At 37.7% G+C, this 27,296-nt stretch overlaps 1 protein-coding gene across 6 annotated transcripts in view; it reads left to right on the forward strand.

Annotated features, from left to right (window-relative positions):
- LOC102624420 (uncharacterized) overlaps positions 1 to 25,210 on the forward strand; it is a 53,784-nt gene extending 28,574 nt beyond the window's left edge. For 2 of the 6 annotated variants that reach the window (XM_052431814.1, XM_052431809.1), the window contains exons 7-9: positions 24,186 to 24,280; positions 24,392 to 24,550; positions 24,670 to 24,925. In XM_052431814.1, the coding sequence (XP_052287774.1) occupies positions 24,186 to 24,280; positions 24,392 to 24,550; positions 24,670 to 24,789 (374 nt within the window). In that variant the 3' untranslated portion in view covers positions 24,790 to 24,925. Of the gene's footprint in view, positions 1 to 21,361; positions 21,419 to 22,308; positions 22,390 to 22,717; positions 22,753 to 24,185; positions 24,281 to 24,391; positions 24,551 to 24,669 lie in introns of all 6 variants that reach the window. The other 4 variants (XM_052431810.1, XM_052431813.1, XM_052431812.1 and 1 more) reach the window with 4 other exon arrangements.
- The last annotated feature ends 2,086 nt before the right edge of the window (positions 25,211 to 27,296 follow it).

Consider the following 27,296-nt stretch of genomic DNA (forward strand, 5'->3'; position numbering starts at 1 on the left):
ACAAAACCTCGATAGATATGCATTATTCACAAGCTATAAAACTTTACCCACTGTAGCATACGATTTTGCATTCTAAAAGTAGCTGTCTAATTTTATTAAGAATCATGATTCTTAAAAAAGAAAACTCCATGATCAACATCTCTAGAATCATTTGGATTTTGGATGACCATCTTTGTTTTGACGAGGCACGGGCCTCCAGAGTTCTTTGCATCACCAATAGCATCAAGCTCCCCTTCCTTCTCTTTTGATTTTCACTCACCAATTTCTTCCAGCTGCAAATCAATTCCGCTCTGCAGAATTTCTTTCATTGAGAGTTTGTCATTTGATTTTCACTTACTATTTGAGGAATCACTAACCTTATCAACAACATCGTCCTTCTCATTTTTGGTGTTTTATGATAGGCCTCGACGCTCATCAAGGGTACCTAAGCCTAATACCCTGTATCAAGGATACACATGAGCTGCTGCATGAGATCTTGGTAGCTGAAGGGACACATGTGCACTCCACTAGTTTTGCGGATGGACTTGGTCTCCAAAGAATCTTCACTTGCTGATTTTATGTTATTTGATTTCTTATTATTTGAATTATTGTTATTTGATTTAGCTGTTAGTTCAAGAGAATAAGTCAGCCTAGAATCAGCCAACAATCACGATCAGTTGAGATTGTTCTGGCTTAATATTGTTCTGAGTATAAATAAGCTCGAACAGCAAGAATAAAATTGTTCAGTATCAATTAAATTCAATTACTTGTGGTTATTCTCACCCTAAGAGAAATCTATCTTAATTAGCTTTGACTGGGACCACATCATTTTATCTATTGGTCTAACATTGAATATATGCAAGAGTGGCTTTCTTTACCTGCTATAATATTGATTGATTCCAGATTAGTCCTGTTAGGAGCAAAAATCTACAATTGAAGAACCATCATTACCTTCTCTGCCAATTTTTGATATTTAGCTACAGTGTTCCTTGTAGATTGAGGATTAACTAATGAATTTAGCACCTGCCATTCAAGCATGTTGCCGTTATACATGGCAAGAAAGTATGTATATATATAATAAAATAAAAACTTAATGAAGAAATATAAAAGAAAAAATTTTCATGCTTCACTTTCATTTCTGAGATCTTGTGATCAAATTATTTCCCAAGTCCAAATTTGAAGCTTCTAATAATAAGGAAACTCGGCTAGGAGAGTCTAGGCAAGCCAGAGAGTGAGATGGAGAAAGACAACATAAGAAATGAACAAGATATCAATGACAATATTAACAAATAAAAAGAATATATATAATGAATTTGAGGACAGCTGGCTATCAATAAAATGACCCCTGGGAACATCATTTACCTTTTTGTCACTATAAGCAAGTCGGGGTTCTTTTAATTCAGTGCACTACTTCAGTGAGGAACCAATAATCTGAACTTGGCAACTTAAGAGAGAGAGTTGGGTCCAATTTAGATTAACAGCCTTAGCAACAGTCTTTCAAAATATTAGGTAAAGACAATTGATGATCAAAGCATTGCTTACCTTTATAATAGATTTCATATTGAGCAGAGAATCGCCGATTTCGCGAATTGGATTTCGAGAAAGAACTGCAGAAGAATTCAAAATGCCGAAGAGCATGATTCAAGTACACCATGGTCTAAATGGTAAAACAAACATTTATCCCAAGAACTGACTTAGATTCCACTAATGACTTCTTTTACTGGTCTGAGAGCAAAGTATCATCAATGAGAAAATGTAAAATCAAAAGGAATCGCACACAAGCTTACAATATCCTCAATCAAACGTATAGCACTAGTAGAGCAGTAAAGTCAATGTCATTGTCAGACTATATATATATATATCATTTTCAAGTGCAAGCTCCCTCATTTTTTTTTTAGTATGGACATGTTGTTAAATCATGCGGTTAATACTATGTTTGCACCGATTTTATTCAACTGTACGATTTAACAGCATACCAGCATGAAAAAAATGAGGATGCCCACACTAGAAAAGGAATATAATATGTATGTGTGCAGAATCGAAATGGGTTGGAATAAGAATGAGTTAGAATCGGAATGGGAAATGGTAATTCGAATAAATTGTTTACATTAACTGTAGGAATCGGAATCGAAATGAGTTGTATTATTATTGATGTGATTACTTAATTTGGAATCGAAACAAATTATTTAATAAATTATTAAAATACCCTTAGTTTATTATTGTAAATATTATTATTTATTACAATATTGGTTATATTATTAAAAAAAAAGAATAATAACAAAAATAATATTATCATCATTGTTTGTTCTGTTATTATTATTCAAAAACTTATTGTTAATAACAATAAGAAATAATAAAAATGTTATTTCAATAATGATAATGATAAAATTAATAAAAATGTTATTTCAATAATGATAATGATAAAATTAATAACAATTTCAACAATTGACATGTCAATTGTTATTAATTTTATCACTATCATTATTGAAATAACATTTTTATTATTTCTTATTGTTATTAGCAATAAGTTTTTGAATAATAATAACAGAACAAACAATGATGATAATATTATTTTTGTTATTATTCTTTTTTTTGATAATATAACCAATATTGTAATAAATAATAATATTTACAATAATAAACTAAGGGTATTTTAATATTTTATTAAATAATTCGTTTCGATTCCAAATTAAGTAAGCACATTAATAATAATGCAACTCATTTCGATTCTGATTCCTACAGTTAATGTAAACAATTTATTCGAATTATCATTTCCCATTCCGATTCTAACTCATTCTTATTCCAACCCATTTCGATTATTGATTAGTAAACACACCGTAAGTGCATACACCACTAAGTAAGCAGCATCAAAGGGGCATGTGTGTTATACTTCTGTACAGTTCAAACAATTTATCACACGCACTCATCAAACACCAATTTTATCACTCATTCAAGTCTAAATCGTTATCAAACAGCAAACTTTTTAGGTATATTTGGAATGTTATGAGATTTTTTCGTATATTAAGAGTAATTTTCTAATCATATTTCATTCTTCTTATTGCATATGTACATGCTTTACTCTACATGCTTCCAAAGAGCCATATAATAAAGTTTGAAAAAAGCATGTCGTACATTAAAAAATAGAAGGAAGACGAGCCGTACGTTGATGGCAAAGTGGAAAAGAACAACAATTCATCTATTTTCAAGTAAAGCAAGTACAAGTGAAGTCATTAATCTCAATGGAGACCCTCGTTTGGTATATGCGGGATATGATATTTAATATGTACTCACTCCTAAATTTAGTATACAGTAATGAAAAATAACAAAATGTGTATATATAAAAGATGAAGAGTCTGGAGATCTAGACGCAAGTAGCTGGGATTTGCTTTCCGAAGAGAGTTGGTTTAACATTGGAACACAAAGATGTCGTTTCAGGACCCTCAACCTTAACATTAACGCCATTATACACCCAGTTTATATTCCCAATCCCAATATTTTGGCATGGAATCTATTGGCTACACACAAGACTAAACGACAACCTTGTTAGCTGAAGTGCCACGGATGTTATTGAATCTCACATTGCTGGTCTTCACTTGCGAAGGAACCTGTAAAATATCAACGGCAGGGCATGTAATCATTAGCTGTCAAGTTATAACTGAGCGGTCTGCTTTAAAAATTAAGCTGAAGCATAATAGTTTGAGAGATGAAAACTTAACCATATTAAAATTATTAATACAATACTTTCTAGTTTGTAATATCCCTAAAGATTTCATTCTAAGTAATATGGTGGCATTCTAAGTAAAGGTGAAATAAAATTTCTCATTCTAATAGATAAATGACATTTGACTTAATAAATAGGCTAATTATAAAGATGAATAAAATAAAAGAAATTATAAAAGGTTAACTTTTATTGAAATATTACACCATGGCGCAAACTGACATAAATTGTCACAAAGTTATAAGAATCATAAAATTACAAACCAACATGTGGGAATTTATTAATTTGGAGAGTTTATGACTGTACAAGTTCAAATGTTGATTGAGAACTCATATGGTATTATTGATATTAAGTGAACCTCACGAATTCCCATGAAATTATCCCTCACAATTAATTATTATGAATGTTCATGTACCTTTATGTTACATTTATTATATGGGCAATACAGTTGATCTATGACGATGGGATTTTCCACATTGTTCGTGACAATGTCTTCAAAAGCGAAGTTGGAAGCGATTCCAACGTGAGAATCAGGTCATGTTTTAACTCTAACCCCGTTACTTGTGCCTGTGAAGGTACAGTTCCTCACAGTCAATCCAACAACTTCTTCATCGTTTATACCCTTTCCCAGGCTACCAACACTGATACCATGTCCTGGTCCGCAAAAGACGTCAGACACCAAAATATTTTTACTGCTTGACCAAGAGAGACACAGTCATCACCGGTGGCTATAACTGAATGTGATATCTCACTCCCATTTGAACTTCCAATATGAATTCCTTCAGTATTAGGACTATCCGCGTGTGCTGTGATTTTAAGGTCATTTAGCTTCAGATTGTAGCAACCCAAAATGTTAATGTGGAAGTATCTGCTATCAACAGATTTTATTCCAGTAATTGTTGAGTCGTTCAAGAAATTGAATCGTATAGACTGTCAATTAGACACCAAAGTAATATTAACTAATTATTTCATCTTGTTTTCATTAGCAGGGTTAAAAAAAGAAGAAGGAAGGAACAGAGCATTGTTAACGAGACTTACTGTGGGAAGCTGGCAATCGGAGTTTTTGTGGCATTGATTTAGTGGACATGCAGTTTCGCCTTGGCCGTGGAATGTTCCTTCGCCAGAGAGAGTGAAGTGTCTGAGATATTGAAAAGAAATCCAGCTTTGTTTATCTGGTAGTTTTGCTAGGCCAGCGGGTGCCTGGGCAAACCCTTGAAGTAGAAAGGAAATTGGAGCTTTGCAGGGGCCTTCAAATTCGGCAAAACTCACTAAGTACTTTCCCGGTGGAACCAATACTGCGCTTTTTATTCCATCCCAGTTGCAGGCTTCTCTCCAAGCAGTTTCAAAAGCCTATATTAAACAAACAAGAACCAAATACTTACTATTTAATTAGTAAAGCGACGACGTTCTCAAATAAGGCTTTCATTTCATGCTGTTGTTTAGCAGCTGTGGCTACTAACTACTAAGCTGCGGATCTTATTTTTCTTACCTTACTGTCATCCTTAATGCCATCGGCCACGGCACCAAAGTCCTTGACGTTGAAAACTCTGTTTTAGCATTATTTTGGGAGTAACTTCCTTATAATATAATGGTGGCTGTAAATTATTTCTTTGGTCCATTGATTTCTTCGTTATAGTAACTTTCACTATCCTGTTTTTAGCAAATTCTACAACTTACATATATCACAATCCAATTCTCGCTTTATACGGTTACCATCTCAGGGACAATAATATCTTTGATCATATATCTCTAGTCGGGTCTCCGAATTTTTCTTTATGAAATAAGTGAACCGAGAGCCGCTAGCTACTCCAATTTCTATAAGGATTTTGTTCAATCTAGTAACAATTTATCTATTCGAAAATAATCTTTCATGTACTAAAATTACAACTAAAAATATAAAAAAAATTATAGAATTGAAACGGATTTGTAGTATTCATCAATTAGCTGTGACGAGACTTTTACAATCTTTTATCACACCTGTGTTTATAGATAAGAAGAATTTAATTACTTATAATTTTTATTTTTGAAACCTTGTCATTCAACTTAATTAGGATTTTGTATTTTGTATTGTTCAAACTTGGGCTCGGGGAACTTAATTTTCGGAGTCCCAGTAGCACAAAGTATTCATTCATAATCATTAACATAAGTAAGTCCACACATATCGTTATACTGGTGATCGTCTAAAGTTCTAGCTAAATTATATTGTTGGAGGGAAAAACAGGAAAGATAGGAAAATGCCACATGTCGACGAATGGAATAATTTTAGTGTAATCCGAGATACCCCGCATGATTAAAGGTACCCGACGTAATTAGAGGTACCCAAGATAATTAGAGTTACCCAGCACGATCAGAGGTACCCTGCATAGATTAGGGTACCCCATATAATTAAAGGTACCTCATTTAACTCTAGAGTAACTCGAGGTACCCTACATGGATCAGGATACCCCATATAATTCGAGGTACTCGATAGATTGGATGCAAGAGAACCCTTCGAAAAAGTCTGTCATGAGAAACGTCTCCACCTCTTAAAAGATAATATTCGATTTTGTCAGAATTAGGAATCAAAAACGTCGTACTAAGAGGGGGGGACAGTCGCCTGTCACCTCTGCCAAAAGTGAAGGACAATGGTCCTCAGCTGCCTACCCGACAGCCCCTGCAGACGTACCCTGGACCACTTTCCAGAGCGCGCCACGTTTTCAAAGGATGAGTGACACCGCGAACATGCACATAACGACCCAAAAATCATAAAAAGGTAAAAAGACATTAGCCAAAAAGGATACGCCACGTGGCAACTGAGGTACTCCATATATAAAGATATCTAGGTTTTATTCTCCCTGATGTTTTTATCATTCACTTACACTCCACAAAATAAGCTTTCTTCAACCTTAAACTTTGATTTACAGAGGGCTGGCAAGCTTTCTTTGCCATTAAAAAAGCTTGAGTTTGCTAACTTGAGCATCGGAGTGTGAACGCCAGGGTACCCCGGCTTCACCTCTAACCTTTATTTCACTGTTTTGCAGGCGTGGAGCTCATTTGGAAGGAATTTTTTCTTAGTTCTGACATTTCTCCATTGTTACCACTCCCTCTTCCCTTCTCACCTCCCCCAAATTCCAGATACACCGCACACAACAAACCAGTGAGGTACCCCGTCAACCCTAAAAATACAAATTCATTGTTATAGATAGGTTTAGCTTTTCCTGTTAAGAATGAATCCATGTCAGCAGCTGAGTCAGCAAAGATTGCTGAGTCATTCACCATATCAGCAATTAGTTACATGTGCAGCACAACTCTTAGAAGTTGTTAATGATTCCCGCCAATAGTTTGTTACAAGCTGTTAAGATAATTTCCATACGTTTGTTGCTGTAGAATCTTCTAGGCTCGATTATATAAAGCACGTAATTCCTCATTTCAGTTTAATAATAATAAATGAATTCAGTCTGATAATATTTTCTCTCTCGAGCTTTAGAATTTTCCTTTCAACCAAACACTTTCTTTTCTTTAACTTGGTATCAGAGCCATTCTGTTTACAAAGTGATGGCTTTTTCGAGCTCGAATCCTTCAGCTCATATCCTTTCTGGAACTTCCTTTACCTTTACCACACCAATCAAACTTGATCGCACAAATTATACAATCTGGAAACAACAAGTTCTCTCTTCAATTCGTGGAAATGGTCTTGAGAATTACATTGATGAATCTAAGCTCTGTCCAGATCAATTTCTTCCTAATAGATCTAGATCTGGTGAAGCAAGTGGAGAAGGTTGTGAAAATCCAGATTATGTTGCATGGAAACGTCAGGATCAGCTTCTACTCAGCTGGATCATGTCCTCAATGAGTCTTGAGATTCTTAGTCTCGTGGTAAGCTCTCAAACTTCTCTTGAGCTATGGAAGAAACTTGAAAAACAGTTCGGATCAGAATCAATGGCTAAGAAAGTTCATCTTAAAATGCTTCTTAGTAACCTAAGAAAAGGATCTGTGTCTATGACTGAATATTTCACAAAACTTAAAACTATCTCTGATGGTCTTGCTTTAGCTGGAAGTCCTCTCAGCAACACTGGTCTAATTACTCATCTTATCACTGGATTAGATCATTCATATTATCTTGTAGTTGTTTACATTGAAGCAAATATGTTGACCATGGATCTGAGTGAAGCCTATGCTACGTTGTTGACACATGAGGCTAGGCTTGATAATAGTAAGAATGTTGACAGTAAAGAAGTTAAAAACAACTTTATGGCTAATGTAGCTCAAACTGAGAATTTTCAAAAGAAAGGGAATGGTAATAATCAAAATAACTGGAACAAAAATGGTGGAGGTAACTGGAATCAGAATTCTGGTGGTAGAGGTGGATATCAAGGCGGATATCAAGGTCAAGGAAGAGGTAATTGGAATGGTAACTGGAATCAGAATTTTAATGCTGGCAGAGGCTTTGCTGGTGGTTTTAACACTGGTGGAAATTTTAATAATGGAGGTTTTGCTGGTAACTTTAACAATGGAAATGCTAATGCTGGTGGTTTTGGCAGAGGTGGTTTTGGGGGTAATAGAAAGAACTTTGCCCAGGGAGGTGTTATGTGTCAGATTTGTTTTAGGTTTAACCACACTGTTGCTGAGTGTAGAGACAGGTTTAACAAAAATTTTGCTCCAAGCTTTCCAGTTCAAGGCTATCATCGAAATCAGGGACCAAAGTCAGCTTATATGGCTACATCTGAGGGAGTTGCTGATCAAGGCTGGTACCTTGACAGTGGAGCTACCCATCACCTTACCAACTCAGTTCAGAACTTAACTGATGGTAAGACTTATTTTGGTACCAATTCTCTACTTGTAGGAAATGGCCAAGGTCTTCAAATCACACATATTGGTAATGCATGTTTGTATACCTCTTTTGGTGCATGCATTCATCTTCGTGATATTCTATGTGTTCCTAAAATTACCAAAAATCTTATAAGTATCTCTAAGCTTCTTTCTGACAGTGATATAACAATTGAATTCTCATTTGATGCCTGTTTTCTAAAGGACAAAGTGAAGGGAACACTACTGGCTCAGGGGATTGTTGAAGGTGGGCTGTATAAGCTACTGTCATATGGAGAGTCATTTTCTTCTGATACATCAGTATTCCAACCAAGTTCAATGGTGTCAGTTTTTTCTTCTCAGCAAACTTGTGTTGATCCTTTGTTTGAGAAAATAAAGTCTAGTTCTCCAGTAAGCTTTCATGCTTCAAGCAATGTTTCAGTCAGTCTTTTACATAATAGACTTGGTCATCCAAGCAAGCATGTTGTTCAAACTCTCTTGAGAAATAATTGTATAACATTTATTGGTGATAATAAGCAAAAACTTGAATTCTGTAATGCATGTCAACTTGGCAAATTACACCAGTTTCATTTTTCAGCAACTGACATCAAATCAAAATATCCTCTTGAATTAATCCACACTGATCTTTGGGGACCAGCCTCTGTACTTTCTATGGAAGGCTATAGATATTACATTTCTTTTGTTGATGATTACACTAGGTACTGCTGGATCTTTCCTCTTGTGCTAAAATCAAATGCTTTAGGTACCTTTAAAAACTTCAAAACCCTGGTAGAAAAACAGTTCAGTTTCCCTATCAAAGCTTTACAATCTGACATGGGGGGAGAGTTCAAGGCCTTTATTTCTTTTCTTCACCGAGAGGGTATCCAATTTAGGCACAGCTGTCCTCACACACATCATCAAAATGGTGTGGTGGAAAGGAAGCATAGGCATATAGTTGAAACAAGGTTAACTCTTCTTGCTCAAGCCCAAATGCATGTTTCTTACTGGTGGGAAGCTTTTCACACAGCTTCTTATCTTATTAATCGAATGCCAACCACAGTTCTAAACAATCAGTCACCTTATCAAAAGTTGTTTCAGCAATTACCAAATTATGACTTCCTTAGAGTGTTTGGCAGTGCTTGTTATCCCTTACTCAGACCATATAATCAACACAAACTTGACTTCTACTCTCAAAAGTGTTTGTTTATAGGTTATAGCCCTCTTCATAAGGGTTACAAATGTCTAGATAAAACAGGGAGAGTGTTCATTGCCATTCATGTTACATTTAATGAGCATGAATTTCCTTATTCTGAATTGTTTCTCTCTTCTGATTCTTTATCAAAGTCAGTTCAAATTTCTTCTCCTTCATTCTGCATTCTTCATGACAGTAGCTCATCACAACAGCCTTCAACATCATCATCAGTTCCAGCAGTATCACCAACACTAAACTCCCTTTCCTTACCACATATAAACACTCCTCCTTCACCACTCTCTTCAAATGCTCATTCTCATATATCTAACCAAAACTCACCAGTAGCTCTTCCTCAACCATCCTTGCCAATAGTTTCTGCTCATCCAATGGTTACAAAAGCCAAAGCATGAATTTTCAAGCCTAAAACATATCTTACAGCCACACAAGATGTTAAACCAGCTAGTGTCAAAGTAGCCTTAGCAGATCAGAAATGGTATATGGCAATGACAGATGAGTTACATGCCTTGAGGAACAATGAAACCTGGACTCTTGTGCCAGCTGAGTTAGCAACCAAAATTGTTGGAAACAAATGGGTGTTTAGAGTTAAGTATAATCCAGATGGAAGTGTTTCAAAGTATAAGGCAAGATTAGTTGCAAAAGGTTTTCATCAAACCTATGGTGTAGACTTCTTTGAGACTTTCAGCCCTATTGTAAAGCCTTGTACCATCAGAATAATTTTGAGCCTTGCAGTGATAAACCATTGGACCATAAGGCAGTTGGATGTCAATAATGCATTCCTGAATGGTGTACTAACTGAAGAGGTTTTCATGCATCAACCTGAAGGATTTATTGATTCTCAACATCCAACTTATGTTTGCAAGTTAAACAAAGCTTTGTGTGGTCTTAAGCAGGCACCTCGTGCATGGTATGACAGATTAAGAGGCTCTCTGCTGCAGTGGGGCTTTCAAACCTCTCGGTCAGATACCTCTCTGTTTCTTAAGCACACTGGTTCAGATATTTTAGTCATTCTCATCTATGTAGATGACATCTTAGTTACTGGTTCTAGCTATGCACAAATAGAAAAGATTATTGCACTTCTTGGCTCTGAGTTTGCTCTTAAAGATTTGGGTGACTTCAACTATTTCCTTGGTTTAGAAGTTACTCCATCAAGTGCTGGGTTACATCTTTCTCAAACAAAATATGTTGGAGATATCTTAAAAAAGGCTCACATGCTTGACAGCAAAGGCTGTAATACTCCAATGAGTGTAGCTGATAAGTTGTACAAAGATAAAGGGAAGTTGTTTGAAAATCCTTCACTTTACAGAAGTATTATTGGATCTCTTCAGTATGTAACTCTGACAAGGCCTGATATAGCCTTTACTGTCAACAAGTTAAGTCAGTTTTTAGCTGCTCCCACTGTGCTTCATTGGCAGGCCTGCAAAAGGGTACTTAGATATCTTCAGTGTACAGCTACCTATGGGATTCAGTTCTACAATTCAAAGTCTTTTTCCCTCACAGCCTTCTCAGATGCAGATTGGGGTTCAGATCCTGATGACAGAAGATTTGTTGGACGCTACTGCATCTTTCTCGGATCCAATCTTGTTTCCTGGTCATCAAAGAAACAAAATGTTGTTTCTCGGTCATCAGCTGAGTCAGAATATAGAGCCTTAACCTTGACAACTTCAGAAGTGTTATGGATTTCATACTTGTTACAGGAGCTCAGAATACAGCTAACCAACACACCTGTTCTGTATTGTGATAATTAAAATGCAGAGGCTCTGGCAAGTAACCCAAAGTATCATTCACGAACCAAGCACATTGAATTGGGCATTCATTTCGTGAGAGAACACATTGCCAAGAAGGAATTTGCTGTTGAACATGTGTCAAGCTCAAATCAATTGGCAGATGTGGTTACTAAGCCACTTGGCTTTGATCATTTTGCTTATATGAGAGCTAAGCTCAATGTCTGTCCAAGACCTTGAGCTTAAGGGGGCATGTTAAGAATGAATCCATGTCAGCAGCTGAGTCAGCAAAGATTGCTGAGTCATTCACCATATCAGCAATTAGTTACATGTGCAGTACAACTCTTAGAAGTTGTTAATGATTCCCGCCAATAGTTTGTTACAAGCTGTTAAGATAATTTCCATACGTTTGTTGCTGTAGAATCTTCTAGGCTCGATTATATAAAGCATGTAATTCCTCATTTTAGTTTAATAATAATAAATGAATTCAGTCTGATAATATTTTCTCTCTCGAGCTTTAGAATTTTCCTTTCAACCAAACACTTTCTTTCCTTTAACTTTTCCTACTCCCAAAATCTATCGAAAACATATATGTTTAATTAACTCCCTCTCTAGATACTTCGATTTTGGTACCCTGGATTTTGATTTTGATTGATCTTGAAGATGGCGGATGAACAATCAACAACAACCAGCAGTAATGCATTGAGGATCAACTTTGTATCAGAAGAGCAATTGGATGAAGCCAAAAAGACAAGAGGCGAAAGAGTTGAAGACGGGACAGAGACAGGCCTCTTCACGAGACACTGAACGAGAACAAAGCCAAACAGAAAAAGGAACTCGAGGACAACCGGAAGCACAAGCCTCCGAAATCCTTGGACGAAGACGAGGCCCAGTTTCTTGACGGATGGGAGTCGTATAAGAAGGAAAAAGAGCGGCGGCTTGCTGACGAAGAGGCCCTGGAGCTTCGGCGTTTCAGGGCAGCCGTGGCATCACAATGTGTTGCTTCCAAGGAAACATTAATAAGCCATGATGATGATGATCATCAACAAAGAGTAATTATTGGGAAGAAGAATCCAGCGTCTCGTCCCTTGAGCTCGATTATGAAAGTGATGCCGCTGGCAAAGAAGCCTAAGAAAGATGTTCAGTGTGTGAAGCAGAATCGTCTTCAGATACGATGAAAAAGATTGATGTAGCAGAAAAATCTCCGGAACCCGCAGTGCTAGCTGAAAAGAAATAGGGGTGATGCTGATCATAATAAATGCCCTGTAATAATAAGTCTGGTTTCATACGGTTCTGGTAGCGAAGATAATCATTGATTAGTATAATATTTGTTTATATTGTTGCTAATATTTCTGGAAAACTTTGCCTTTCGTTCTTCTTCCCGTAATCAATTAGAAATTGTTGAAATGAACTCAAACTCGTCAGAACAACTTGTCGTCTTAAAGTTGTAGAGATGAGTGACATGTCGTTTCAGCTAATCAAAGATCCAACACCGACGAATTAATGATGTCGTTCAAAACCTTAAGCACTCACGTGGTGAACACATGCCTGTTAAAGCTTAAACGGTGTGGCTTGATGTCGTTTAAGGGAGGCTTTAATTTGCACGTGAGAAGCTTGTGATTAGTTAGTTAAGGCTGTTGATTTTGGAGGGAAACTTCTGGATCTGTAACGCCAGCAACAACTGATATATATATGCTGGTTCTGGTGTAATCTTGTATCATCGAGGAGAGAGTGATAAGGAAGCCATAGTGAGAGTAAAGCTCTGCTGAGTGTTCCCTGTATTGCGAGTTATCATTTCTGTAACCTTGAAGCTTAATAAAGTTGCTCCCTGAGTTGTTTTCTCCAGTGGATGTAGACACCCTCAAAGGTGCTGAACCACTTAAGTTTTTGTGCATTCTTGATTCTTTGAGCTGTGTTTCTTTGATCTGGTGATTGTTTTTTATTAGCTTAGTTTTTGTTCTTAAATCTTGGAGTCTGAAATAGGTCTTGGGGTGTGATTAATCCAGTGATATTAGGGTTATTTTCACAACAAAAATATTAATACATACTTAATTTTTTTTTGGTTACTAATATTAATATCAGATAATTCTTGAAATTATTCTACATAAAATCTATGAAGCACAGCTTAGATTTTCTACCCTCATTATATTTGAGAAATATCTATTGTACATACATTTCATAAGGGAAAGAACGGTCTCTATCCAACTTGTTCTTTAATTAACTCAATCAAGTAGTTTGTTTTTTTTTTCTTTTCTTTGGAAAGTGACAAGAAAGTCCACATGGCTTGTATTTACCATCTTGATGGATTTTCTTTTATTTATATTGAAAGAGGTGGTTAATTTTGGATTACTCTTTTATGAAATAATAATCTTCGAAATATTCTCAAATTTATTGTAAATCTCAACTTTCCTCCTATTTTTCTAAAGAAAGCAAAAAAAATTTCATGAACCCACCCTCATTTTTCACTTATAAGTTTGGGAGTGTTTTTAAAGATTGTTATTTCATAAGGGAATATTTGAAAACTTAACCATATTAAAATTATTAATACAATACTTTCGACTTTGTAATATCTCTAAAGATTTCATTCTAAGTAATATGGTGGCATTCTAAGTAAAAGTGAAATAAAATTTCTCATTCTAATAGATAAATGACATATGACTTAATAAATAGGTTAATTATAAATATGAATAAAATAAAAGAAATTATAAAAGGTTATTCACATTTTTCTCACTTTTGTTGAAATACTACACCATGGTGCAAACTGACATAAATTGTCACAAAGTTATAAGAATCATAAAATTACAAACCAACATGTGGGACTTTATTAATTTGGAGAGTTTATGACTGTACAAGTTCAAATGTTGATTGAGAACTGTTGAGCCTTGATCGAATTTAATCAACCAAGATTCCCCAAGACTGCTCTAAACACTCTGATGCTTGACTAAGAAACAAAATAAAAGATACACAGAAGAAGCTAAAGAACAGCAACAAACGAGAAAACAGTTTAAGTGGTTCAGCCTGGAGATGGCTTACATCCACTGAAGAACAGAGCAACAATCTTTATTCAATCACCAGGAACAAGATACAAGTTTTAAGATGAAATTACAAGCATCACACTTCCTGATTCCGTATCCCTTAAGTCTATATATACACGCTTAAGAGAGCCCAGAAAATCCCCCCACCAGTCAGCTCTCCTCTGTCAATAAGACCCAGATTTTCCCGCTCTTGTAACAGAACATAACGACCTCTGAGCCACGTGTTTGCTTCACGTTAAATGCAGGCTCTAAAACGGCACTCAGCAAAGTCGTATGGATAAGTGGAAGCATGTGATGGCCACGTGCTTCACTTACTCACAGATAGATGAATGAACATCTTGTCATACAGCTTTGAATGATCTTAACCGACCAGTCGTATTCCGTTCCAATCACGAACTGACATGTCGTATGGATTTCTGGAAATCAGTTTCAGAGCTCACACTTCAACAATCTCCACCTTGAGCTTGAAACCCTCATGAACCTGTTACTCTTCTCTTTAACTGTCTGTCACTTATTTTTGACAGATTCCTGCTAATTCTAAGCAAAGCTTGAACTTAGCAGTTGTCACTGGTTTAGTCAGTATATCTGCAACATTTTTATCTGTATGGATCTTCTGCAGCTTCACAGTTGCTCTTATCACTTCCAGCCTTATGAAATGCAACTTGATATCGATGTGTTTGGTCCTCTCATGGTGTGTCTGATTTTTGCTCAGACATATTGCACTTTGGCTATCACAGTTTATCACTATTGACCTTTGATCAATACCAAGTTCTTTAAGCATTCCTTTAAGCCAGATGGCTTCTTTAACTGCTTCTGCAGCAGCTGTGTATTCAGCTTCTGTGGTTGAAAGTGCCACAACACTCTGTAGTTGAGCTTTCCAATTGATAGTGCAGTTGTTGAGTGTGAAGAGGTATCCTGTAAGTGATCTTCTTCTATCCAGATCCCCAGCATAATCTGAGTCCACATAACCAACAATCTGACTGTCATCTTGTCTTGGTCCTCCATACATTAACCCATATGTTGCTGTCCCATTTAGGTATCTGAGAATCCATTTTACAGCCCTCCAGTGTTCCTTCCCAGGGTTTGCCATATACCTGCTTACAACACTCACAGCATAGGATAAATCAGGCCTAGTTAAGACCATAGCATACATCAAGCAACCTACAGCACTTGCATAAGGTATATTTATCATGTCAGATATTTCAGCTTCTGTTTTTGGACACAACTGATCTGATAATCTGAAGTGAGGTGCTAAGGGTGTTTGAACTGGCTTTGAGTTTGCCATTCCAAACTTGTCAATTACCCTTCTGATGTATTCTTCCTGACTGAGAAACAAAGTACCAACTTTTCTATCCCTGTGTAGCTGCATTCCCAGAATTTTCTTTGCTGGACCAAGATCCTTCATGTCAAACTCTCCTTTAAGCTTCTGTTTCAGGTCTTCAATTAAGCTCATGCTCACACTGGCAATAAGCATGTCATCTACATACAATACCAGATAAACCATCATGCCTGAATCTTCTCTGAAGTAAACACAACAGTCCAAGTTACACCTATGAAATTTCTGCTCTAACATAAAGCTGTCAAACCTGAGGTACCACTGCCTTGGGGACTGTTTGAGTCCATACAGAGACTTCTTCAGATGACAAACCCAGTCAGCCTTTGATTTGTCTGTGAATCCTTCAGGCTGAGCCATTACTATGTACTCTTGTAATTCCCCATGTAAGAATGCTGTTTTTACATCCATTTGTTCTAAATGCATGTTGTTTACAGCCACCAGTGACAGGATGATTCTTATAGAGGCATGCCTTACTACAGGTGAAAAAACCTCAGTAAAGTCAATCCCCTCCTTTTGAGTGAAGCCCTTTGCAACAAGTCTGGCTTTGAATCTCACTGGTTCCACTCCTGTGATACCCTGCTTGAGTTTGTACACCCATTTGCATCCTACCACTTTTTTCTTGTCTGGTTTTTCCACAAGTGTCCAGGTGTCATTCTTATATAAAGAATCCATTTCTTCCTTCATGGCTTTCAACCACTGGTCTGCATTCTTCCCTGAAACAGCTTCCTTGTAGGTTTTAGGTTCATCATAATCCAGTTCATGGGCTGCTGTTAATGCATATGCAATTAGATCTGCATATGCATACTTCTTTGGTGCCCTTATCTCTCTCCTTTCTCTATCCCTGGCCAGCTGATAATCATGCAATGTTGTTTGTTTTTCTGAAATTCCATCAGAATCTTCTGCATCTCTTTCTTCATCCTCTGATGCCTCATATGAAGTTGTATCTCCAGATTTTCCAGTAAGCTCCACCTTAATCTGATCTCTCAGTACACCAGTGTCTTTGTCTGAGTTTTCAAGCTTCTGCACATAGCTCTTAAGCATTTCTTGCTCATTGAAAACCACATCTCTACTGACTATGCACCTAGGTGGTTTTAGATCAGTACACCAGAGCCTATAGCCCTTCACACCCTCTGGATATCCAAGAAAGACACATTTCAGAGCCCTGGGCTCAAGCTTTCCTTGCTTTATATGTGCAAATGCAGGGCAGCCAAATATCTTTAAATCAGAATAGTTAGCAGCTCTGCCTGACCACATTTCTACAGGTGTTTTAAAGTCTATGCCACTGGATGGACTTCTATTGACTAAATAGCAAGCTGTCATCAGTGTTTCAGCCCATAGGGACTGAGGAAGTTTAGAGTGAATTAGCAGACATCTTACTTTGTCCATGAGAGTTCTATTCATCCTCTCAGCAAGTCCATTTTGCTGTGGAGTGTGCCTTACTGTCTTGTGTCTTACAACTCCATTCTGAGCACAGAAATCATTAAACAATTGATTGCAAAATTCTAAACCATTATCAGTCCTTAGCCTCTTGACTTTTCTACATGTTTGTGTTTCTACCAGTGCTTTCCACTGCTTAAACTTCTCAAAGACTTCAGTCTTACTCTTTAAGATATACACCCAAACCATTCTAGAATAGTCATCAATCAAGGATAGGAAGTATTTAGCTCCACCTAAAGAAGTTGTCTGTGCTGGTCCCCACAGATCAGAGTGGATGTAATCTAAGGTTCCTTTGGTCTTATGCACTGCAGTTTTGAAGCTAGTTCTAGAGGATTTTCCTAGGACACATACCTCACAGAACTCAACAGGACCTATCTTATCATCCCCCAAGACTCCCTGTCTTTCTAATATCTTCATCCCTCTTTCACTCATATGCCCTAATCTCATGTGCCACATTAGTGTTTTGTTTGGATTCATGCTAGTTGAGACACTAACATCCCCTGTAATGGCTGTCCCTTGCAGCACATACAAGCCATTATTCTTAGCCCCTTTCATTATCACCATGGACCCTTTGATTATCTTCATAACCCCAGATTCCATTTTAATGATACAGCCTATTTGATCAAGGATCCCTAGGGATATTAAGTTCCTTTTTAGCTCAGGAACATGTCTTACTTCTCTTAATTCCCTAATCACCCCATCAAACATCTTAAGCCTAATGGTTCCAAGTCCAACTACTTTACAAAGTGAGTTGTTTCCCATCATGACTTCCCCACCATTAAAAACTCTATAACTGGAAAAAAGATTTTTATCAGGGCACATGTGATAAGTGCATCCAGAATCCAACACCCACTTACCATTGGTTTGAGTTCCAGTGACTAGAAGAACACCAGCTGAGTCATAGCCTTCATCATCCTTTTCATCTGATGCAACAGCAGCATCTCCATTCTTCTTGGGTCCATCTCTATCCTTGTTCTTTCTCTCTGGACAGTCCTTCTTGAAATGTCCCTCCTTGTGGCACTGGAAACATTTCAGATTTTTATTCTTTGACTTAGATTTGCTGCGTTTTCTATTCTTGTTACTGTAATCCTTCTTCTCTGGTCTACCCCTTGCTGTTAAGCCTTCTCCATCTTTTACTTCTGACTTCCTTGTAACCTCTTTTGAGCTGAGAGAGTCTTTCACATCAGCCATGGTTATTGACTGCCTTCCATATAGCAGTGTGTCCACGAAATGTTCATAGGAGGGTGGGAGAGATGATAACAAGATTATTGCCTTGTCTTCATCTTCCAGTTTCACATTGATATCTTCAAGATCAAGAATGATCCTGTTGAAGTGATCAATATGATTTGCCAGAGAGCTACCTTCCTCCATCTGCAATGTATACAGCCTCTTCTTGGTGCAAAGTCTCTTGGTTAGGGACTTCTTCGTATATAGGTCTTCTAATTTCTTCCAGAGGCCTGCAGCAGTTGTTTGATCCCCCACTTCCCTCAGAACTCCATCTCCCAGACTCAAGATTAAGGTGCTATGAGCCTTGTCTAATGCCTCTTGCATTTCTTCTTCACTGAGCTTGCTAGGCTTCTTTTCAGATTTTGGATCACCCAATGTTTCTTCAAGCCCTTGGTGAACCAACAAAGCTCTCATCTTGAGTCTCCATAGATGGAAGTCATTCTCTCCAGTAAATTTTTCTACTTGAAACTTAGAGGTTGCCATTTCTTGGAACAAGAATCAGAGTTGTTGGGCTCTGATACCAATTTGTTGAGCCTTGATCGAATTTAATCAACCAAGATTCCCCAAGACTGCTCTAAACACTCTGATGCTTGACTAAGAAACAAAATAAAAGATACACAGAAGAAGCTAAAGAACAGCAACAAACGAGAAAACAGTTTAAGTGGTTCAGCCTGGAGATGGCTTACATCCACTGAAGAACAGAGCAACAATCTTTATTCAATCACCAGGAACAAGATACAAGTTTTAAGATGAAATTACAAGCATCACACTTCCTGATTCCGTATCCCTTAAGTCTATATATACACGCTTAAGAGAGCCCAGAAAATCCCCCCACCAGTCAGCTCTCCTCTGTCAATAAGACCCAGATTTTCCCGCTCTTGTAACAGAACATAACGACCTCTGAGCCACGTGTTTGCTTCACGTTAAATGCAGGCTCTAAAACGGCACTCAGCAAAGTCGTATGGATAAGTGGAAGCATGTGATGGCCACGTGCTTCACTTACTCACAGATAGATGAATGAACATCTTGTCATACAGCTTTGAATGATCTTAACCGACCAGTCGTATTCCGTTCCAATCACGAACTGACATGTCGTATGGATTTCTGGAAATCAGTTTCAGAGCTCACACTTCAACAAGAACTTATATGGTATTATTGATATTAAGTGAACCTCACGGATTCCCATGAAATTATCCCTCACAATTAATTATTATGAATAGAAAAATAGCGAGCGGCCGGCGGTGCTGGTGCTCGACAGGAGAATGCGATAACGCCTCTTTTGTTCCAAACCATTCTCCATCAAACAAGAGCGCGGCTTCTCACAGAGCATAAATATCCTTAATCTTCAAACAAACAATTTAGCCAAGCAACAAGCCAGGAAGGCCCAACAAAAAATAGAGGCTCTCTCAAGAATAAGCTTCTTAACAAACTACACTCACTCTCATTTCCCAATATTCTCTCCACTTCCTCATACCCAGAAGCCGCTTTCCAAGAAAACATCACCAACATTCTCTTCTTCTCTCTTAAGAACAAGCAGTAGTCCAGGTCAGTCACCACCCCTTTTTTGTGACGCTTCTAATGCTACCCAGTCAATTCCCATTCCAGTTTTTATGTTTTTATTACTTCTCAGTTAGTGAAGTTGCTGAAGAGGATGTTCTGCAAATGTTCTTTAAAGATAGAGAATTGAATGGTGATTTTATTTCCAAAACTTCTGATATGTTTTGGCTGATGGGGGCCCTGAAATTTGTTGACTTTGATGCTGATGCTGGCAAATTTGCTGACAATTCTGAACAAGCTCACCAGGTGGCTTGCTTGATTCTGATTCATAAGAATGTATCGTATTCTTCTTCTTCTTCTTCTTCTTCTTTTTTTTTTTTTTTGGGATATGCAATTGCCAATTAGAATTTCGCTTCGTGTTCTCTGTAGTGGTATAGAAGTATGATAATTTGGAACAATTCTGGTTTATAGAGCATCTTTCTCAGTAGTTTTTGTGGTTCTTCGTCTCTTAAGTTCTGACTTTGGAGTATGGACTCTGGAATTGGTTCTGTCACTAATAATGCAGCAATTTATCTGTTTCAATGAGAAATCTTCCGAAATTATTTATTTATTTAGTTTCATGAGTGTCAAATAAGAAGTTACTGAATAATGTAGTTATGCCAAGTTGGGGGGGAAAAAACAAATTGATTCATTCAATATCTTGAAGGATTTTCAAACTTAGCCAAGCCTGTGTTCTGTTAGAATTAGCAGTAGCTTGTATACTCTCATTTCTAGGCTTTTATGAGAAATAAATTACCGCCAAAGGTGCAGCTCCTTATTACAATTGAGGCTTAGACTGGGGTAGCACTGGTGTTTATAGAAGGAGGACTCACTTGGTCCCAGTGTTGTGAAAAAGCTCCATTGAAATTTGAAGCAGTTGACAATGCAGATGCTTTATTCTGATCTCTCATATGTCACTCCATTCTTGACGCATTTATGAATTAAAGTGCGTACATATTTCCATACTGGTTTTAGCTACTCTCTGCTTTAAAGTTCCTCAATTTAATTGCTAAGTGTATGACATTCTGTTTGTTTTATTCTGGTGTCTTAGGTGATTTAGTTTGCTTGTGCTTTTATTGATGGTACGAATATTTGTAGGTCATAGGAAGTGACAATGATGATGGATTTTTAAAACTATTGAAAACCCATTAGTGGCTATTAGGTGACAACTCCGCACCAATAAATAAGAAACCTTCTGCTAAGGTATGCTTTTTCTTGGCTATCATTATATTATAATGGGCTTGCTTGTAAACACTCTTTCCCATCTCTTCATCCCTCTTCCCTCCCTTTCTCCCAATTTCAGCAAAGCATGGGAATTTGTTTTAAGTTTTATATCTGCAATTTCATACTGCTAACCAATGCATGTAAATACAGGCTTTGCAGGATGACAGTGAAAGAAGGAAGAGACTGAACCTGCTTAAATATGAAGCTGTATGATACCTTTCTTCAAATTAGTATTTCTCATGGTTAATTGGTTGTTGATGTGATGTCAATGCCTGAAATTGGGATCTTTCTGTTCAGTTCTAGCTCCATTATTTCTTTCGAAGTTAGATTCTCTTTACATTTGAAATATAAATTGTTTGTAGTTATCTAACTAACTTTGAAAAAACTGATTAATAAATGAACATATTGTATAAATGCAAGGGCGGACTGGTTTCTCTCCTTTTGGTTCTAGGCCTATGATTTCATTATATTTAAATGTGTAACTTTAATCTTGTGAGCTGAATGAGCTGATGCTCACCATGTGACTGTATTTTGGTTAAAGGTTGTTCATATTTTTCTGTTGGCAAATGGCATTTCAAGAGATGTCTGTTTTCAAATGAAGCTGCAAATTTGGTTACCTAAGCTTCTGTTTTGAAACCAATATTTCTCCAATTGGATCTCCAAGTAACCAGGATAGGACCTAAGGGATTCAGTTTTATGTTAAAGTCAGTAATAGAACTAAGGGTTCGCAGACTGGGTATGTTCCAGGATGCTTTTATTTTTATATTTATATTTGTTGGTTTTGAAAACTACTGTTGGAGTCCTACCTATCTGCTTAACTGTTAGTGGAGCTAGTTTGATCAAGCTGTCCTGTATTTGGATTTTCTGATGTGTTACTTTCATTATTAGAACATTGAGTTTGCTTCTTGTTATAGCAATGTTCCTGTTATGTTTGATTTACATGCCTTGCATGCGAGGTATGTGTTAGATTCTGTAGTCTTAGGCTCTTATCTCTCAGCTTGAACTTTTAGGTTGTGTTATTACCTAAAAGCTTGCTTCTGCAACATAGTACCACAAAAGCTGTTTACGATGCTGATTTTTGTACTTTGATCTTGCAGCTGAAGAGGGAACTGATGCTCTTGTCAGTTGGCATTGGAACTGCCTGGAGTGGGTATTGTTTGATAACGCTCTCAGTCCAGGTAATATCTCACAGAAAAGTAAAGCACCAGTATTTCAAGTTTAAAAAATGTTTTATATCAGACCTTTCTCTAGCCTCTTTAACGGAAGTATGGATTAGAAATGAATATGAGGATTTGGTGACAATGGCTCAAACCTACTTTTTATTATATTTTTATATATTTTCAGTGTTTGACTGTACAAATTGCAACAGAGTAGGCAAATTTTTTTTTTCTTCCCTACTCTATTGGAAGGATTCACTTTTTTTTTTAAAAAAAAATGTAAAGTAAGATATTCATGAAATATTGTAAATTTTGGGCTTACATAGAAATGACTTTGTTAATTTTACAGGCGGCTTTTAGCTATGTGGTTGGAGTTCTTTTCAGGTAAGCTGATGTTTTTATTTTTCATATATTTATTTATGGTGTTTTTTGATGGGAAACATAAAACTTTTTATTAAAAAGAAAAACATTACAGAAAGTGAACACGGAGTCCACAAAGAGAGAACCCCTAAAGATCACAAAAAGTCTATATAGTTCAATGCTGATAATATGACCAAATAATTATAGGATCTATATGACTAAATGATCTCATAACAAAAACAAATCCAAAGCACTGAGCTAAGCGAACACCGCTTCCAGTTTAGACGAATGAAGAAGAAAGAAGAATCTCGAAATTCCTTTCTAATGACGCCCAAAGAAAAGCTAGTAATCCTACTCTTTCCCACAAAAAGATGATGTCTTCCTCAGAATCTTCAAAACATCCTTCAATTTCTTTCAAGCCAATTCACCAAATAAGTGGACATAACTGAACATTTCTGTAACACTCTAGCTTCTCCCACCCCCCACCACCCCTCCTCCCAAAAGCATAAATAATCTCTGAAAGCTGAGAAATGCTAGAAGCTGGAATAACTCAAGAAATTCTAGCTGCCTGAAACAATGACCACCATTGTGACAATGCAAAAACAAATGATTTGTACTTTTGCCATTTCTTTGCCCCAGATAAGCACACATTAGGTTTCGTCTTTGAATAATATAGTTTACCTGGAGCCAAGGACCAGACAGAAAGTGGAACTTTATTAGGGTCTTTAGCATTCCGAATCACTGGGTAAGTTGATCTATTTTCACTAAGGTTAATATCTGTTTTTTTTTTTTGGAGAAGAAGGTTAATATCTGTTAAATTAATATGTTGGTGAGTCGGTTGTCAAATTCTAAGCTCGGTGCTGAGTCCTAGTTTTTGAGCTATGATTCAAATAAAAGGTTTATGAATAATAACAATACTAAATAGTGCGATCAGTTATCTAAAAGAATGGTAGATTCTGCTGCCAATAATACCAATATACCTGGTGATTTGGACGGAACTTTTTGATCCAACCTTTTACCTGCCAATAATGTAAAAATAAGTGTATAGAGATATTATAAAGCAAGGAAGCCATGATAATGTAAGATGTAAAGTTTCCACCAAAAATTACTGTTAGTCGTCCACAGGATTTTTTGGCCTAAAAAATCAATAGCTGGAGAAATGGTCCATGGGGATAGATATCTTCTATCAAGTATTCTCAACTTAGTAGACTCCCTTGAGTGTTTTCTCTGTGGAGGAGTTATCTTTATTTGGTCTAATTGGGACTCCAAAGAGCTCAAAGAATTTAAAGATATCCCTCATTTTCTAGTTTAGGGAAGTGAAAAACTCCGAGAACTCGAGCAGTGCTTTTAGCAACTTTTTTGACAGAAAACTGAAAAAGAAGGTTTATTAACAGCAGGAGACCATCTGTTCTTATTACTGATCCTAATTCTGGTAGTTTAACAAACCTCATTTCCAGTGCAGTTGCTTGTACCTTCAGCTCTTATTCCAACATGCAGACCGTCTGTCCAAGGAAATGGTTCCTCAGATTTTCATGCAAAAGAAGTCCAAGAAGTACAGATTAAATCTTCCGCCCCCTTTTTTTTGAAATTTAATGGCATCTTTGTAGCTAAGTTGTTTTCTGTCTCCTCCTTGCATAAGCAAACATTTCTTTTTCTTTGGTAGAATTGGAATAAGAGAGAGGACCTTAAGTACTTCTTAGAGAGATCATTCAAGGGAAGTAGCCTTGCTCTTTTATCTCCAAGGCTTGTAATCCCGGCTACAATATATGGTTTGTGGGTTCTGTCTCATCGGTATTTTGCCAATGCCTTCTTTGATTTCCAGGTAGCAATTAAAATAATTTTTAGTGTTGTCTGCAGCTGTTTGTATAAGTTTTTAAATCGATCATGAAGCCCTCAAATTGCTAACATAAATTGTGTTTATTAATTTTCCCATTATTGCAGATTGTTCCAGCCATGTTTGGCATGCTTGTATATAAGGCTGCCGTCCTTGTTCAAGTTTACAGAGACAGTGAAGACTTGCAATTGGTATTTCCAGAAAATGAGGAAACTTCAAGTGACTGAAATTATCCATATTAGTATTCTCTTGGAGTATTTCATCTTGATTCTGAAATATTTTCAAGCAGAAAGTACTTCCCAAAGACTAATTTGTATGGGCTACCATCAAGCTTCTAGTGGAAAAAGCGCCCAAAAAATCTAAGTGGAATGATTCAGTTTCTCGAATAGCTCTATGGGCCAATTTGACTGGTTAAATTTGAACTTCAGAGACTTGTAGGCTACTATCAGGCACGTCTTCCAAACTCCTACAACTTTTATGCCAATCTTTTAATTGCCATGAGATGATGACTGCTTGAAAAAAAAAAAAAAATTGTTGTGATGATAGATGATATGGAACCATCCGAGTTTGTAATACTTGCACAGTTTAGGGCGTTTTAGCAAGATAAGGTTGATAAATTTGAGTTATCAGTAATCATTTGTAATGGGATGTCAATCCTCAAAATTGTTTGCGAGAGTATGGGTAAACTATTAGCATGGGTAAACTATTAGCAGAGTATGAGTAAGGGTGATAGCTGGGGGCTCGACATTGGCCAGAGATTCCAACAGGTCGAGGAAGAATTATGCTAGATACGCCATGACCAGCAAAGAGGTATTCTTCAACACCCCAGCAGCCAAACGAGCAAGGGTCAGGCAAGTGCCAATCATGTGGACGGATGAAGATGAGGAAGAGATTCTATACCCCCACGAGGATGCTTTGGTCATCAAGGTTACGGTCCTTAGCAAGAAGTTTGACCGGATATTGATTGATACAGGGAGCTCAGTTGATGTGCTATTTAAGTCAACTTTGGAGGAGATGGGAATAGCAGACCGGAAGTTGGAATACACCAATACCTCCTTAAAGGGGTTCGGAGGGGAAAAGCTGGTCCCTCTGGGTGTGGTCGAGCTGCCTATCACGATTGGGAGCTCCCCGACGGAAAGGACAATGATACTGGACTTTGTGGTGGTGGATGAAGAAGGTCCTTACCAGATGATCCTAGGTCGACCGTTTCTAAGGATGAGCAAAGCGGTATTGTCCATCCATTATCTGGCTCTCAAGTACTGGGTGAACAGGGTAGTTGGTGTGGTACGAGGGGACCAGAGAATCGCTAGAAGCTGCTACTCCTTGGCAGCAAAGGAGGCAATGCAGATAACATCCCTTAACACCCGAGTGGAAAGCAAGAAGGGCAGACAAGAACCTGTAGAGGAGCTGGAGACAGTAAGCGTGGGACCAGAGAATCCGGGAACGACGATCAGAATCGGGTCGAAACATAAGGAAGAGCAGAAGCAGGAGTTAGTGAAATGCTTACAGGCTCATGCAGATGTGCTCGGTATTGAATCTTGATCTACTAATGGAAAAGAGGGATCAAGCAGCCAAGCGATCAGCCATTTACCAGCAAAGGGTTGCTCGGTATTATAACCAGGACGTGAATGTATAGCAGTTCAAGGTTGGAGATTGGGTGTTAAGGAGAGTAAATCAGAACACGAAAGACTCGACTCAAGGAATGTTCGGTCCAAATTGGGGGGGGCCATATAGAGTCAGGCAGCTAGTTGGACCAGGAGCCTACAAGCTGGTCCGCATGGATGGCCACGAGGTGAAGCGCCCATGGAAGGCAGCACATCTCAGGAAATATTTCCAGTAAGAGTTGTTAATATTTTCAAGTTCTTTCTGTTCGTATTTGCGATTATTTATTTTATGTCCAAAGCAAGTTCATGTAAAATCAAAACCTGCAATTAATGGAACGTCGAGGAATGTCATTCACTTGAAACTGTGATAGATCATCTAAGGCATGCAAAGGCTCACCAAGTCTCAAAGCCTGTTTTATGGCGAGACAGAAGCCAAGCATGCCAGGATCTGCTCGGCCACGAGAAGGCTAGCAGAATCCCAAGCTTTGAAGAAATCATCTAAGGCATGCAAAGGCTCGACAAAGTCTCAAAGCCTGTTTATGGCGAGACAGAAGCCAAGCGTACCAGGATCTGCTCGGCCGCGAGAAGGCTAGCAGAATCCCCAAGCTTTGAAGAAATTACCTAAGGCATGCAAAGGCTCGACAAAGTCTCAAAGCCTGTTTATGGCGAGACAGAAGCCAAGCGTGCCAGGATCTGCTCGGCCGCGAGAAGGCTAGCAGAATCCCCAAGCTTTGAAGAAATTACCTAAGGCATGCAAAGGCTCGACAAAGTCTCAAAGCCTGTTTATGGCGAGACAGAAGCCAAGCGTGCCAGGATCTGCTCGGCCACGAGAAAGCTAGCAGAATCCCAAGCTTTGAAGAAATTACCTAAGGCATGCAAAGGCTCGACAAAGTCTCAAAGCCTGTTTATGGCGAGACAGAAGCCAAGCGTGCCAGGATCTGCTCGGCCGCGAGAAGGCTAGTAGAATCCCCAAGCTTTGAAGAAATTACCTAAGGCATGCAAAGGCTCGACAAAGTCTCAAAGCCTGTTTATGGCGAGACAGAAGCCAAGCGTGCCAGGATCTGCTCGGCCGCGAGAAGGCTAGCAGAATCCCCAGGCTTGGAAGAAATTACCTAAGGCATGCAAAGGCT

This window comes from Citrus sinensis, chromosome 8 (genome assembly GCF_022201045.2).
Source record: "Citrus sinensis cultivar Valencia sweet orange chromosome 8, DVS_A1.0, whole genome shotgun sequence".
In the NCBI taxonomy this organism is placed as follows: Eukaryota; Viridiplantae; Streptophyta; class Magnoliopsida; order Sapindales; family Rutaceae; genus Citrus; species Citrus sinensis.